Genomic DNA, 13,970 nt, shown 5'->3' with positions numbered 1-13,970 from the left:
ACAGCAACAGTTTACTGTAATATACTGACATTCAGTCAACACTGAAAAGCTGTTTTAAACACAATTTTGCGAATTTAAATGTAATGCCAACATTGACTGGGAGATATTCAGCCATCCTGTCATCTCTTCAGTTTTGATGAGGAGATTAAATGATTCCTCAGCGGATGACAAACAAATGCCACTAATTTAACTTTAATTATCACCACGGTCGGAGCTGGTCATTGATTTTCTTAAGAAAACAAAGACAGCGTTTTCTTTTTAAGCACATAGCAAAATAGCATAATCTTTTACAGTACACTTAACCGAGTGGTTATTTGTGTCACTTATTCATTATTGACCATTACTGATCACTTTTGCCTTTGAGTCTTTTCTTTATTATTGTTCTTATGGTACTTGTTGTATTAACAACTCAACTTTAATGTAGTGCTTTAATGAAAGATCATATTTAAATATTTTAATCCTGTATAAAGATAGAGGACATCGTTCATGTTACTGTTTACTGGTGAGCTTTAATTCCAAAATTGCTCCACTTAATATCATCCATAAATAATCCCAAATGATCAGTACTCATGGTTTAAAAAAAAAATCCCTGAGTGAGTACAGTTCCTCCCTCCCACTCTGTGTCTATACGACGTCGACCAGTGTGTTGGCAGCGCCCTCGATGGCCTGGCTCAGGACTGACAGGTGGTAGTGCACTTTGTCCCAGTCGCTGGCCTGTCCTGATGACTCAGCTTTGGCGTAGGCATCGGCCAGACCTGGGAAGGTTTGCTTGCCAGCGCTGCTTGAAGCCCAGATAACATGCCTGTGTATCAGACAGGGAAATAAAGAATGATAAAACAATTATAGGCAGTTGAACAATTAACAGAGATGTGCCATGTCACAATGAAGCAGATAACCTTTTGTCAAGAGTCTGAGGTCAAGCAATAAGGAGAGAGAGTTCTGCAAAGCATCAGCAGCGGAGCATGAGTGTGAAGAAAACTGCCAATTGCACAGCCTCCTTTTGCTTCTATTTGTTTTGCATGTGGCACACAAAAAAACTACACATGGCAGCCTAATTTTAATTTGAGACCGGCAAATCATCTGACTACCTGTATCCATATTTATCTGGGAAGGCCAGAGGGTCCAAGAAAGCTCGGTCCAGCAGCATCAGCTGGTCGTTGATCCTTCTCACCTTCAGCGGTCTAAAAGCAGCGAGATGGAGAGAGAATGCGGTGACTGGCATTAAATTCTATGTGGGTGGCAAATGAGTTCACAATATTTCTGTATATATATATGTATGTATGTATGTTTGTGCTCTTACGTTTCATTTGCCAGGTCTGAACTGTGAATCACTTGGTCCAGATGAGCAGCCGCACTGCGAAAGCTGGCCACTGCACGTTTTAGTGGTTCTGAAACAAGACAGGACAATTTTACCTTCTCTGATCGTCTGTGAATAATCCTAGATGCTCCCTCTGTTGTTTGTACTGTTCTTAAGGGCAGTTTGAAGACAGTTTTTTAGCGCTAATGTCTTCAGTTTTTTCCTTTTTTCCACTTTTGAAGTGCATTATTGATTATTTTTACTTTGTGCCTGCTTCCCAACATCAAGACCAATTTCAACTCTTTTTTTAAAAAAAAAAACAAAAACCCACAAAAAAGAAGTCTGTCTGAGTAAAGTAAGTGAACTGAAATAAAGCGGTGAAAATATTGTTTTCAAAAGAAGTAATGTTGAAAAAGAGGTAAAAGACAGAATCACGTAACAACGAAAAAGACATAAAATGTATAACAACAAAGACATACACAACATAAAGACACAAGATGAAGAGGACTTAAAAGACGAGACAAGACAATAGAGACTCAACTGTGAAGAAACAGTGAAACAGCTAGTAGAAATGTCTTTCAGGGGCTACTTTTACGTTCATATTTTGAGGACATTTCAAAGCCTGTACTTTTCCACTTTTACTTGAGTAAAGAAGTTTAATCAGTTCTTTTTCTCACAGTATTTTTTTACACAAGTAGCAGTAAAGAGTGTACATAGAAATAATGTGGTAAATTAAGGGATTATTCCAGTTGGTCAAAACCATAAAACAACCATTCGAATCCCTGAAGTATTGTCTTGACAAATTCAAACAGAATGCGCTCAGATATTCCCCTGCATCACTGACACACGTCTCACTGTCCTGTGCTCACCCATGGAGATATTCCTTGCATGCAGTTGCTGCTCATATTGAGACAGTGCCATGTTGAGGTAGGCCTCCAGACTCTCGGCGTAGTCACTGCAGTTTAATGGCAACACCAGACTGTCAGCCAGTCGGATCAGGACATTTCCTGCTGTCTTCGCAACGGCCTGGTGACTGATGAACCCTGAGGGGAGAGAGTGGTAGAGTGAGATGTTATATACAAGAGGAATGGTTGGGAAAATGTTTTGCAGTTACCAAATTTGACAACAGAAGTCATAGATGAGAGATTGGGTAGAAACTGAGAAATACGGGACTTTTTGCTCACATTTTCTGAGGGTTTACCATTATAGAAAGCATAATCTGCAGTATTATCAGATAGAGGACTGGGATTTACAAGAGAATCCAATATGTGATGACACAAGAGACATCATTGCTCACCAGGATCAATATACTTTGAGGCGTAGTCAAAGGTGTCATATGCTGTGTGGTAGGCAGGGTAAATTCGAGCCTTTGTTTTACTCTGTATGAAGAAAAATATCCATATGAAAGGCGTTACATGGTTGACTGAATTAGTTCACCTCACTTCTCACAAATGGGTACACTGAAATGATTTCTTGGGTGACAGCTTATTTCAACAGGAGGTAAAAATGAGACAGCTTAAAAGTAAACAGCATGACATGCATGCAGCATGAATTTGTAACACTTTTAACAAATTTAAGATCCAATTGGCATAAAGGAGAAATGTGTCTTGGACCCAGATAAGAGAAGCTAAATGACGGCAGAAGGATAAAACAAACGAGGCTTTCATTTACGGCCAAAGCTTTGCAACACAGATTGAAGAGATTTGTTATGCTTGTTGCTGCTGTCTTCCATGGCATGCATGTTAGGGTGGAAAAATCAAACTGTATTACCGGTGATGTACTGATCAGAAGTTTTACAACACAATGTTTTACAATACTCGCAATCCCATCAGGAAAAAAAAATCTATTACAGTAAGTCAAAGGCAGCAGCTTTATGAGGACTTCCATCATACCCTGTCATATGTGTATGAAATATCCATTGAAGTAATTCCCAGGTAATGGACAAAGGCAGCGTAATCACTCCCTGCGCCTGACAGGTATCCCACACTGTCAGAGGAAGACAGAAAACAAGAATATTTATGATGCAAATCACCTCACTATCCAGATAATAAAACACACACTGTATGGAGGGTGCAACTACTGAGGCCCTGAGCAGCAAAATATTAGTGCTAACAGCAAATTAGTGCAGATTAAAATATATTTCTGGCCTAAAATAAAGACATGACAGCAGTGTTACATGTACTGACACTCAATGCATCTTGTGTATAGAGTGCTAAAAACTGAAACTCATCAGAAGAAAACATGAATGCTTTAAGCCCTGGTCAGAACATGAGGTAGTGTTGCACTTCAGCATCTTGTGGCCAAAATGAGTATTGCAACCGCATTTAACAACACTGACAAAAAGGAAAAAAAACAGCAACACACAGTTACATAGTTCCATATATACAACATTTAGGAAAATGAGAGAGCTGTAAGTGTAGTTCATTACTTTGGAATAGTTCCATGTTCTGGACTTGTCCTGTTGAAATATTTGATCCAGTTGTCGTACACAGATGTGTCCAGTCCAGCTGCCTTGACCTAAAGGACAAATACACTTTCATGTGACAGGTTCTTGGTAACATGTGGATAACAGTTTTTGTTTAAGTTAAAATGCTGGAAAGAAACACCTGAACTGACACAAGTTATCTCACCTGTTTCGCGGCTTTGAAGATGACGTTCTGTACTGACGGCATCCCCGAAGCTCTGAGAGTGGCGTTGGCTGAGGATTGGAAATTTAATGCATGTTTTGGATTAATAGCACCACTTTTAACTTGTACACTACAGTGGCAGCCACTGTAGCCTTTGTACATTTAACACTGTAGTGGAGAATGGGGTATATTTAAAATAAGTTATCTAATTATTATGGTTTTGGAGCAATGACCCATTCTGTGCTTAATTAATTCCAAGAACATCCCTACAAACATCTACAGGCCAAAACAAATGTACAAATACTGATGTTTATCTTTAAATAAAGGTTGAGGAAGTTTGCGATAATTTGTCCAACCACAATGGCTGCATCTGTTCAGGTGAATCCAGAGACTGAGATTATCACAAGGCATTAGATATTTTCATTTACTCTTGACAAGTGCTTTAGTACAACTGGAGCTTCTTACCAAAGACAGCGATATCCACATTGATGTATGCAACAGTTCGTTCACTGAGCTTGGTGAAATATTGCTAGAGAAAAGACAAGATCAAGGTCACATTTGTCACTGGAAGTAAGTATGCAAGCAATACTTAAAGTGAGACTATGTACGATACCATTGTAGTGACAAATTATGGAATAATGGTACATTTAATGAAGATCAAGTAGTATTTGTTATACAGGAATATCCATCTTAAGTTACCCAACATTAGCTACGCTAAGCTATTGTTCATACCAGACAAGGAAAGGTTGTATTGACTCCTGAGTGTGTTGAGCTGAGCAGCAAGTGTTTCATTTCACTTGTTTTGTTTTGTAATTATTCAAAACAATTATTTTTTTACTCAAATAAACTTGACAATTGAACATGTTTAATAAGCTTAAGATATGAAGTTGAACCAACAAACATTTATAACATTTAACATTCATTGTAATCTATGAACTTTTAACTAATTCAGTTTTTTCATTATTGTGAAAACATGACTTGACTTAAAGTATAAAGTGAAGTAGAGACACATTGCAAGTTTTCATTATATATTTTTTCTTTGAACTATATAAAGAAGGGCCTCAGGAGAGTTAGGAGACTCTCAAACAATGCATGCTGGGAATTGCGCTAACATGGTATGAATGAGTTGACTGAACTCTGTACAGCACATTCATTCAACTCATCATTTCCTCATCAAAGTTGGAAGAACTCACAATTTAGAATTAGTTTTGCATTTTGCTCAGTGATGTGTTTATTATTGTGAACAAAGTGAAAATCACCTCTGTGTATTCTGCAGACCCAATGAGGCCAAACTCCTCTGCTCCCCAGCTTCCAAAGATTATCGACCTGCGAGGCCTCCATTTCCCTGCCACAGAGACAAACAGATCGACTCTTCATCCAACTCTGTAAACAAAGCAAATGATTCGTTCATTCAGCTATTAATATCCTCACCCTGCTTGACCATCCTGCCCAGCACTCTGGTCAGTTCCAGCATGACCGACGTCCCACTGCTCGGGTCAATGGCGCCATGAACCCAACTGTCCCTGTGGTTCCCATAGATCACATACCTGTCTGTGGTAATAAACACAAACAGAGCACAAACACAGAGCAGCCGCACAGTTATTATCACAAGGTTAGAACAGATTAAATCTAATGGCAGACACGGTCTCCGGTCTCACCTGGCTCAACACTCCCTCTGATAACTCCCATCACATTGGAAGAATTCTTCACCTGTTCAAAGTTGTAGATGTCCAGTTTCACATCACTGGAAAAGAGAAACAAACTCAGAAATATAAAGCAACAAAGAATGGAGACAGACTGATGCTGCACTGCACGACTGCTGCCTCTCCAACAAGACGTATTAGAAAAAACTGTTAATTGTGTTAAATTAATTGATGGCACACTTTAGTTGCCCTTGAGTACAATATTAAGACAAAAGGTGAATTGCTCAATAAAAAAACACTCATAGATTATGTTTAAATGCCTGAACATGTGTGGCAGGTGACTACCTGTCATTGAAATGAGATGTTGGTTTAAACCCCGGGCCACCAAAGTTGTAGCTACAGTTGAACGCTCCCTGCCAGTCATCTGGAGCTTTGGCTCCGCCCAGTTCACTGAAATGACCAGTGGAAAACAAGTTAGAATTAGTTCATAACCAGCCATTTTGAGTTTTATTGATTTCCTCAGCAGATTTGCCCACATACCAGATTAGTATGTAGGCATCCTCGAATCCGATTGGTTGAATTGGAATGGGAGGGATCCCTGTAATGTTTTCAGCAGGAATTCTGTAGGTTTCCTCTGCAAAAAAAAAGTTACATATTAAAATAAAATGAATAAAAATGACCTGACTTAATCTTTACATTTATGTATGTTTTGTAAAAGCCTCTCCTCAGACAGTGTTGGAGACAAAGTGCAGGAGTCTGAGATAAAAAGTAAAGTGAAAAAGAAAAACACTGCTGTTGGGGAGTATGTGCATAATGTGTTCTACTGTATTTTCACACAAGTCACTGGTTACCTTTGGCAGCCAGGTAGGGGGTGAGCAAGTCTCCGTAGTGAGTGTTGAAGGAACCTCTTTCCACACCAGAGGGTGGCAGGTACCAGGAGTGAGGATATGTCTCATCGATGTCTGACATGAGACCATCATTGATATCCGAAGGGTCTGTGTAGACAAGAACACCGATGACACCATAGGGTGCTGCGTTGATGGCCTGGATGAGACACACAACATTTGGTTAAGAACAGAATTTAATATACATAATTTAGTGATTTAGACATTTGTGTTTTCAATAAACTTAATTAACAGGCGTTTCCACCTGGGAGCACTGAAATACAACCATTGTTCTACTGTGACATTCTTACCCAACCTTTTCTTTTTTCCTTTCCATTAATGTTTATTTGTTTTTTTTCTGTTACATCATTAAAGACATAATGCGCAACATTTATTTAAGAACAATGTGTAGACTCAGTTCTAGTTTTATCATTATTTTGCTGTAATTGGGGAACTTTACCAACCCAAATCATCACTGTTTGACATCCTGGCAGGGAGACTCAACAATCAACAATGAAGTTAGAAGAGAGAAAAATGTGTGGAATCCTATTTGGCTGCATCTATTTTATTTTATTTTTTTTTGAAGTAATCAAAAAATACTAAAAAAAATTATGAGACAAGATTATATTTTTTGTAATCCAGTGGATTACATGAGTAGTTACAAAATTTGGCAGGTAATTTGTATTCAATAACTGACTACGTTTCAAAGTAATTTGATCAACCTTGCTGATATTTGGTAAAATTTCAAAAGATTCATGCATCATCGGATACATCTTACTTACATGGTGCAATGATCTGTGCACTATAAAGCTTCACTGAGTCATTAAATGCGCAAGATTATCTCTCAAATAAATGTCAAATATTAAATATTTTATTTGCATGATTTTATGACATTAATACAAAACAATCCATGATTGCTTAGCTGCCTTAATATACAGAAACTTAAAGAAACTGGATATTCTGCACATTAGTTCTAGTTTATTTTATAGTTCTTATGTTTTTTTTTTAGCTGATATAAGGTCTTACTCACAGTGTTGCAAAAGCTGTAAACAAATTGAAATGACATGACGTCCTCGACACTTTACTATCTCAATAAAATGTGTGTTGACTTTACTCAGAGCACAGTAACTGACACCTGACACAGAAGGCTTGTCTCACCTTGAAAGACTGTTTCTGATTGTCTCCCAAAAACATAAAACCAAATACAGAGAAGATTATAAGTCGCTCACTTTAGCAGCTCTTCCTGCTCCACCATATCTGGTGATAGCGATGGTTCCTCTGAGGTCCACTGTCTCGTTCAGCTTCTGGTAGTCACTTGGTTTCCCCTGGTTGGCGTACACCAGTTTCCCCTAAAAACCACCAGGAAAGTCAACACTGTGTCAAAAGCAGTAACTCAAGAAGTCACCCAGTGAGACGGGGCCCGGACTATGTAATGTGATTTTGTATGACACACATTTAAATAATCACAGCTGCCTTTTGTGCAGTTTTTTTCAGCTTGGAAGTGAAGGTAGATGGCAGATATATTTCTACAAGAAATATATACTAAGCATTTTTTCAGATTCCTGAAAACCTCTGACAGTTCCTCTCAAAATCAGCACATCTCCACATGAGAATCCTTTCACTAGACTCTAGTCGAACCACATCTTTTGTTTCTTATCACAACCTCCTCTTTCATAACAACCCCTGTAATGGCCTCCTCTCCCCCTAATATAGATGTTCAAAGATAATGATGTTGCAGATCAAACAGTCTTGGCCACTCTTAACAGATGGGCTCTTGTTAGTTTAGTAACTCAGTCTACATCATAACTTGTAACGTTATCTGTACTTGATAAGATATGCAAAAGATTTTTTCGCCATAAAACCACAACATATCTGCACGAGTAATTCACCAGTCATATCTGACTTTAACTAAAAATGCAACAGCTAAAAAAACTATCGTTCTGAATTATTGTTTTCTTCATCTTTTCTCTTTAATGTATGCACAAGCTTCTGTTGCTGCACCATCACCATTATTTAAAGAAGGATTCTTCTTGTTGTTTCTGATCATCTTAAATTCTTAGAACATCCTTCCAAGCAACTTGTGTGTCAAACACACACTGTGCCCTGACAGTAAAAGCAGTGAAATATTCCTGTAAGACGATGATAATTACGCATAATTCATTTTTGTTTTCTCAATTAGTTTTCAAATGTGTCAGCAGCCTAGCCCCAGAGCATCTTTCCAGATATATTCAAAGACAACAGGATGGATTGGTGTAGATTATATATGTTAGTGGATTGTTGTATGTATATTTTATTGTATTTCCTTGTTGGTAATGTAATGTGTGTTGAAGATATAAGAAGAGAAGGGCCTCAAAGGTCAGCTTGTGCTGTGTGGAACAGTGATGTGACAATCATGTGATTTTTACAGTTCGAGTAAATTGCTTCCTGTAAATGATGAATGCATCATTTAAACAGCATGTTCTTTAAACAGACTATCGTTTTATTTGTCTGCTTATCTGCTCATCTATGTATCTGGGCTATAAAATACTGGGTGCTTCTTCCATGCCCTCATGTCTGGGATACGTGCTACACATTTGGTTTTCAACACAAAGGCTGTCAACGTACTCGGATTAAAAAGCCTTCTTTGACTTTTTACTGAAAACAGCACATTACTCAAAGGGGGGAAATCATCATTTGGTATAAAAAAGTTAATTAATTTAAGAGGAAATTAGATTTAGCCCCCCAGGCCACTAGCGGCCCCATACAAGATCCTATTCATCCCATTAAATGCATGCATTGTAGGAGACTGCTGTATCAGCATAAATACCATATATTACAAGTTCTCGAAAACCTTTGGAGTACAGTATTTAAAATGACCCACATGGTTTGTTTTTTCTCTTTGTGCACTGAATACGGCGCCATGCAGATTAATAGTGACAAAGCAGCTGCTTTATACTGATGTAAATAATTTTACTTTTCCATTTCTGTCTGTGAATTAGTCTGACCAAATGTTGGGTAGAAATCTAATTAAACTAATTAAATGGTCTGAAGCCCAGCAGTTCCTCTGCCTCTTCCTTTAGAGCTTTAAACAGATTTTCAGATGCATCAGGATGCGGCTATTTACCTTTGGGTGTCCAGCAGGGGAGTATGCAGCATACGGCTGAACCACCTCAGGATCCTTTTGGTCTGGAGTATAAATCTTCTCTTTTTCTCTGGCAGTGTGCAGCACAGTATTTGCCGTGTCCACTGAAACAAACAACTCATGGTCACCAGTCTGCTAGAGTTTTGGTTGAGTATGGAATGTAAATGTTTATTTCAAAAAAAAAAAAAAAAGACTTCCAGCTAAAGTTTGTTTTGATGCAACATGATGGAAACATGAGCTTAATAGAATAATTTATGAGAGGCTTGAGGACTTTGGCTTTGCTGGGATAATCCCACAGATGTTACAGATGAACTAAATCCATTTTTACTGCAGCTGTCACAGCAGTAAATCACACAGCACAACACTCCGTCTTATAATGTTAATTACCCTTTATCCTTGATCTGTAGTAAAAGGAAAACTAACAAGTGCATTTCAATATTCAAAAACGTGCTGAATGGAGCGTGATGGTGTGACTGACTCACCTACAGTGACCTTGTTCGGGTTCTTGGTGTCTGGGAAGGACAGGTAGACCATGTATTCCTCTCTCCAGGCCTCATCCAGGCCGGTTTCAGCGTCCTGCCATCTCTTCAGCATAAACTGCACCGTCTGCTCATCTCCAGCTGTGGTGGCCATGTGGGGCACTTTTGTCAACTCCCTGTGGAGGAAGACGAGGATAAAGAAAAGTTTGCTTCAATTATATCTTGTATATCGTACTACATCTAAAATCTAAAATGTCAAAAATAAAGGCTATTCAGCTGGACCTCATAAGACTGCTGATGAGCCTTTAGTCCAGGACACTTAAATGTGAAAAACAAACATACAAAAGCTGCTTGACATCGCTGTTTTTGTAGGTCTCACATTTTTTGTCATTTGAACAAATAAACAAAAATGAAAAAGGGTAGCTCTGTATTTTAAAGGGGTGTTCATACAACTGTCATAATATGACAACTGTCAGGAATCACTGTTGTGAAAGAATCTTTATGAATGTTTGTCAGTGAGTGTCAGTTATGCGACTTTAAATGCAAAGTTGATACCATTTGAAGTGTATTTGTTATGACAACTTGGCAAAGACAAAAATATCTTTGTTTTGAGAACTTGACATTAACCAAGACAGAAATGTCTTTGTTATGACAGCTTGACATTAACCAAGGCGAATATTATACTGTCATGACCATTTTATGACACCTGGCATGAACATGAGAGAGTCTTTATGAATGTTCTTGACACTTTTTATTGAGTGTAATTTGGTCAACTATGTGTTGTTGTTATTGTAATTTGGCATTGATCAAGACAATTCTGTCCTGTCAATTCTATTGAACTTAAAGTAATAGATTAGCTTTATGTTTTAACATGACATTAAACTGTTATTGGTGTCGTGGATTTTATCCTTTGCCCATACATCAGAAGACGGAAGTTTAATAATAGTTGATCAAGGAGAACGAAGGAATAACCAGTACACAGCTGGTATCGCTTCAGTCCTCCGAGATAGTTTTAAACATTCACAGACAAGGTCACGATGAACCTTTGCCCAAATAAGGTCAGACCCAACACACTGAATTAGCCTACTGGTCTGTAAATCCAAACACAGGAATTATGAATACACAAAGTCTGAGACCACAGTTTAACACCCCTGGCTCCACAGCTCAGGGTCAGTGTTATTCAAACCAGATTACAGTTACGTCTTCTCCGTTCAGAAAGACAACGCCTCTATGACCTTAGCCACCATAGCAACACTATCAGGTTGTTCCCCTGTTTATCTGAAAGGAGACGGCAGCTGCATCTACTGTCTGGAAGAGAGACAGTACGTCTTTTAAAAGTTAGTGTAGGTCTCTCAATGGCTGCAAGGCTGTAGCATGTTACCTAAAGATTGGAAAATTCCCTAACAATATGTGATTGGTTTTGATACCGGTTGTCATGACACCACTGTAAGTGTGTCATGAATATTTTCCTGAACCTAAAGTGATACCATTTGGACTTGTCATAAAGATGTCATTAAATGTTATAAGCCCACTGTGATGACAGAGCACAGTGCCTTTAGTTAACTTCAATCTGTACATCACGCAACTCTGTGAGCTAAATCACTTTGGCACTGCACTTCATCATCAAACTGGCCTTATAATATGTGATGACATCTTTACGACAAGTCCAAATTGCATCACTTTACTTGAAGTCAAGGAAACTTTTCATGACACACTAATACCATAAAGAGTTTCTTTAAGTTTGATAATGTCAAGTTGTCATGACAAAGACATCTCAAACAATGTCAATTTTGCATTAAAAATGACATAATTAACCAAATGACACTTAACAATTATAAACATCCATAAATACTTCTTCACATTCATGACAGGTGTCTTATGTACACACCTTCAAACTAAGTGTAACCCAAAAAAAAAAAGCCTGAGTGAGCAAGAAAATCTAAATTTGATCATTAATTGACTCACTTTAGGTTCTCCCCAATCTGGATGTTGTCCACCTCAGACAAGAACTTCTCAACGAGGCTCTCGTCCACATCCTTCACCACATCCTGCACCCAGGACGGAGCCGAGCTGCTGCTGCTGCTCTTGGTGATGCCATAGTGTCCGATCAGGATACCCACTGTCAGTACAGCAGCACCACACACAATCGAAATCAACACCTGCTTTATCATTCTCCCTCCAGGAACTGGGTCTTGAAAAGTTCTTCTCTTCTCCTGACAGTGAGCCTTCTCCAAAACTCAAGAACAGTATCGCTTATGAATCCAAGCTCATGTGAGAGAAAATCCTCACATCTGCCTGAATGATCACTGCAACACCAGTGCAGCTGCTGAAGCGACCTCCCATAAGACATAGACATGCTCATTGTAAAGTTTACTCATTAATGTTTGCAGATGGGATGGACTTTATCCCTTTGTATATGTGTGAGGGTGGTGTGAATCCATTTATTCTAGATGTTAACACACACACTGTGTGAGTGTGGAATAAATGTTTGGATTTCAGGCAGGACTGGAGTGGGACTCATTTTCAGCCACGGGAATTTCATACGTCAGACCAGCCCACTTTAGTTCAAAACCTGTTATACTGGATGTATATGTAGATTGTAGACCGAGTTATATTTTGTTTTGCACACTAGAAAAGCTCCAGCTTTTCTCTTTCTATTCTCCGTATTGACTTTGTTATGTCTTTCTCATGTTTTCTATCAAGCACCCCTCAGTGCAGTGTGCAATTCTGAGTGCAGTCAGAGTCGAAGGTCAAACACAATTGCGTCATCAATCAGGTGACCAATCTGTGAGTGTAGCCCACGGGAATCTTCCTCTTGCTCAGATCCACTGTTGGCCAGATTTCTGGAGATATTCAGAGACCCCTCATTCATTTTGTCTGAAACCTTAGATGGTCACTGTTTCTAAAGTGAGATTATGATTCTGGAAGCTGAAGTTGTTCTCTGGAAAGGGTTAAATATGAGATGAAAGAAAGATGAAAACTAACTGAATTAGATTAAATTGAATTCATGGATACAAGGCAGTAGCTGTCTTTTCAACTTTATGCTTTGATCAAGTTTGAAATAATGGAAAGGTAACATCTATCTTCAGTACTACAACCCTGTATTTGTGTTTTCATTACATTAATCATTGACCTAACAATATAACCATAGAGCCATAGAAATAAGTATATGAGTTGGACAATATACCTAAAACTTCTTTGTCTTTGCCTATAAATAAAGAACTAAAATCATCTGTAAACGTATTATTATAATTATTATTCTAAACACAAATCTTGTGAGCCTAAGAACACAACATGTCTTTTTATTTTGTTTGCCACATGAGCACAGTCTTTGTTAACAGGTCTGACTTTTGTGGATCAAACATGGACACCTCCTATTCTTTCAGTCTATTAATGCTTGTACCATTTTCTAAAGCAGTGGTTCTTAAATAGGGGTCCAGGGAACATATCTAATATCTTTCTAATATATTTATCTTGTGTAGTTCTTTCATATAACTCAGTGCTGTGTAAAAAAAAAAAAACACTGCTGTGTTTGGCTATGTCAAATTATTCCAAGGGACATAAATGAGGAGGTTCCCAAAATATTTTCTATCTTGCAAGAGGTTAGAGGTAACAGGACGTTTTGGGCTGATTTAAATAATGTTGAATCATTTGCATGCTTTGTTTAATTTTGTGGATAATAGGACACAAAAAAAGTTCAGATTTTTTAAAACATTCAAATTGCAATTAATTTAAATGTTACAGCTCTATGTAAAATCAGTAGTGAATAAGCAATCAGAAGTTCTGATATTTTAGTTGACTGCATGAATATTAAAAATACTGTTTACAGTTTGCTATTTCATCATGTACTCACTACTTTATGTCCCATTTTCTTTGACTGTTGACATTTAAAATGGCATGCACTGTCTGTACATGTATT

The 13,970-nt window shown here is 38.1% G+C and overlaps 1 protein-coding gene across 1 annotated transcript; it reads right to left on the bottom strand.

Moving 5' to 3' along the window:
• Nucleotides 1-489: 489 nt before the first annotated feature.
• On the bottom strand, nucleotides 490-12,362 carry naaladl1 (N-acetylated alpha-linked acidic dipeptidase like 1). The gene is made up of 19 exons (XM_084728459.1): nucleotides 12,017-12,362; nucleotides 10,055-10,227; nucleotides 9,555-9,676; nucleotides 7,681-7,800; nucleotides 6,419-6,611; nucleotides 6,108-6,201; nucleotides 5,913-6,017; nucleotides 5,583-5,668; nucleotides 5,356-5,475; nucleotides 5,184-5,269; nucleotides 4,390-4,453; nucleotides 3,928-3,995; nucleotides 3,726-3,814; nucleotides 3,190-3,283; nucleotides 2,595-2,676; nucleotides 2,167-2,340; nucleotides 1,301-1,388; nucleotides 1,089-1,181; nucleotides 490-802 (listed from the first exon to the last, which is right to left on the bottom strand). The coding sequence occupies exons 1-19, from the start codon at nucleotides 12,220-12,222 to the stop codon at nucleotides 625-627; spliced, it is 2,235 nt and encodes a 744-aa protein (XP_084584585.1). The 5' UTR covers nucleotides 12,223-12,362; the 3' UTR covers nucleotides 490-624.
• Between the last annotated feature and the right edge of the window lie 1,608 nt (nucleotides 12,363-13,970).

This window comes from Lutjanus erythropterus, chromosome 10 (assembly GCF_056507025.1).
Source record: "Lutjanus erythropterus isolate fLutEry1 chromosome 10, fLutEry1.hap2, whole genome shotgun sequence".
Classification (NCBI taxonomy): Eukaryota; Metazoa; Chordata; class Actinopteri; order Lutjaniformes; family Lutjanidae; genus Lutjanus; species Lutjanus erythropterus.
The sequence above is the reverse complement of the archived record's forward strand: the minus strand, read 5'-3'. Positions and strand labels throughout refer to the sequence as shown.

Bases quoted from the DNA above. Each gene is read 5' to 3' on its own strand.
- naaladl1 (XM_084728459.1), bottom strand. From the start codon at position 12,222: ATGATAAAGCAGGTGTTGATTTCGATTGTGTGTGGTGCTGCTGTACTG. The intron at 6,018-6,107 runs GTATGTGGGCAA...TGGTCATTTCAG, and splicing joins GATGCCTACATACTAATCTG to TGAACTGGGCGGAGCCAAAG. The intron at 3,996-4,389 runs GTAAGAAGCTCC...TCCAATCCTCAG, and splicing joins TGTGGATATCGCTGTCTTTG to CCAACGCCACTCTCAGAGCT.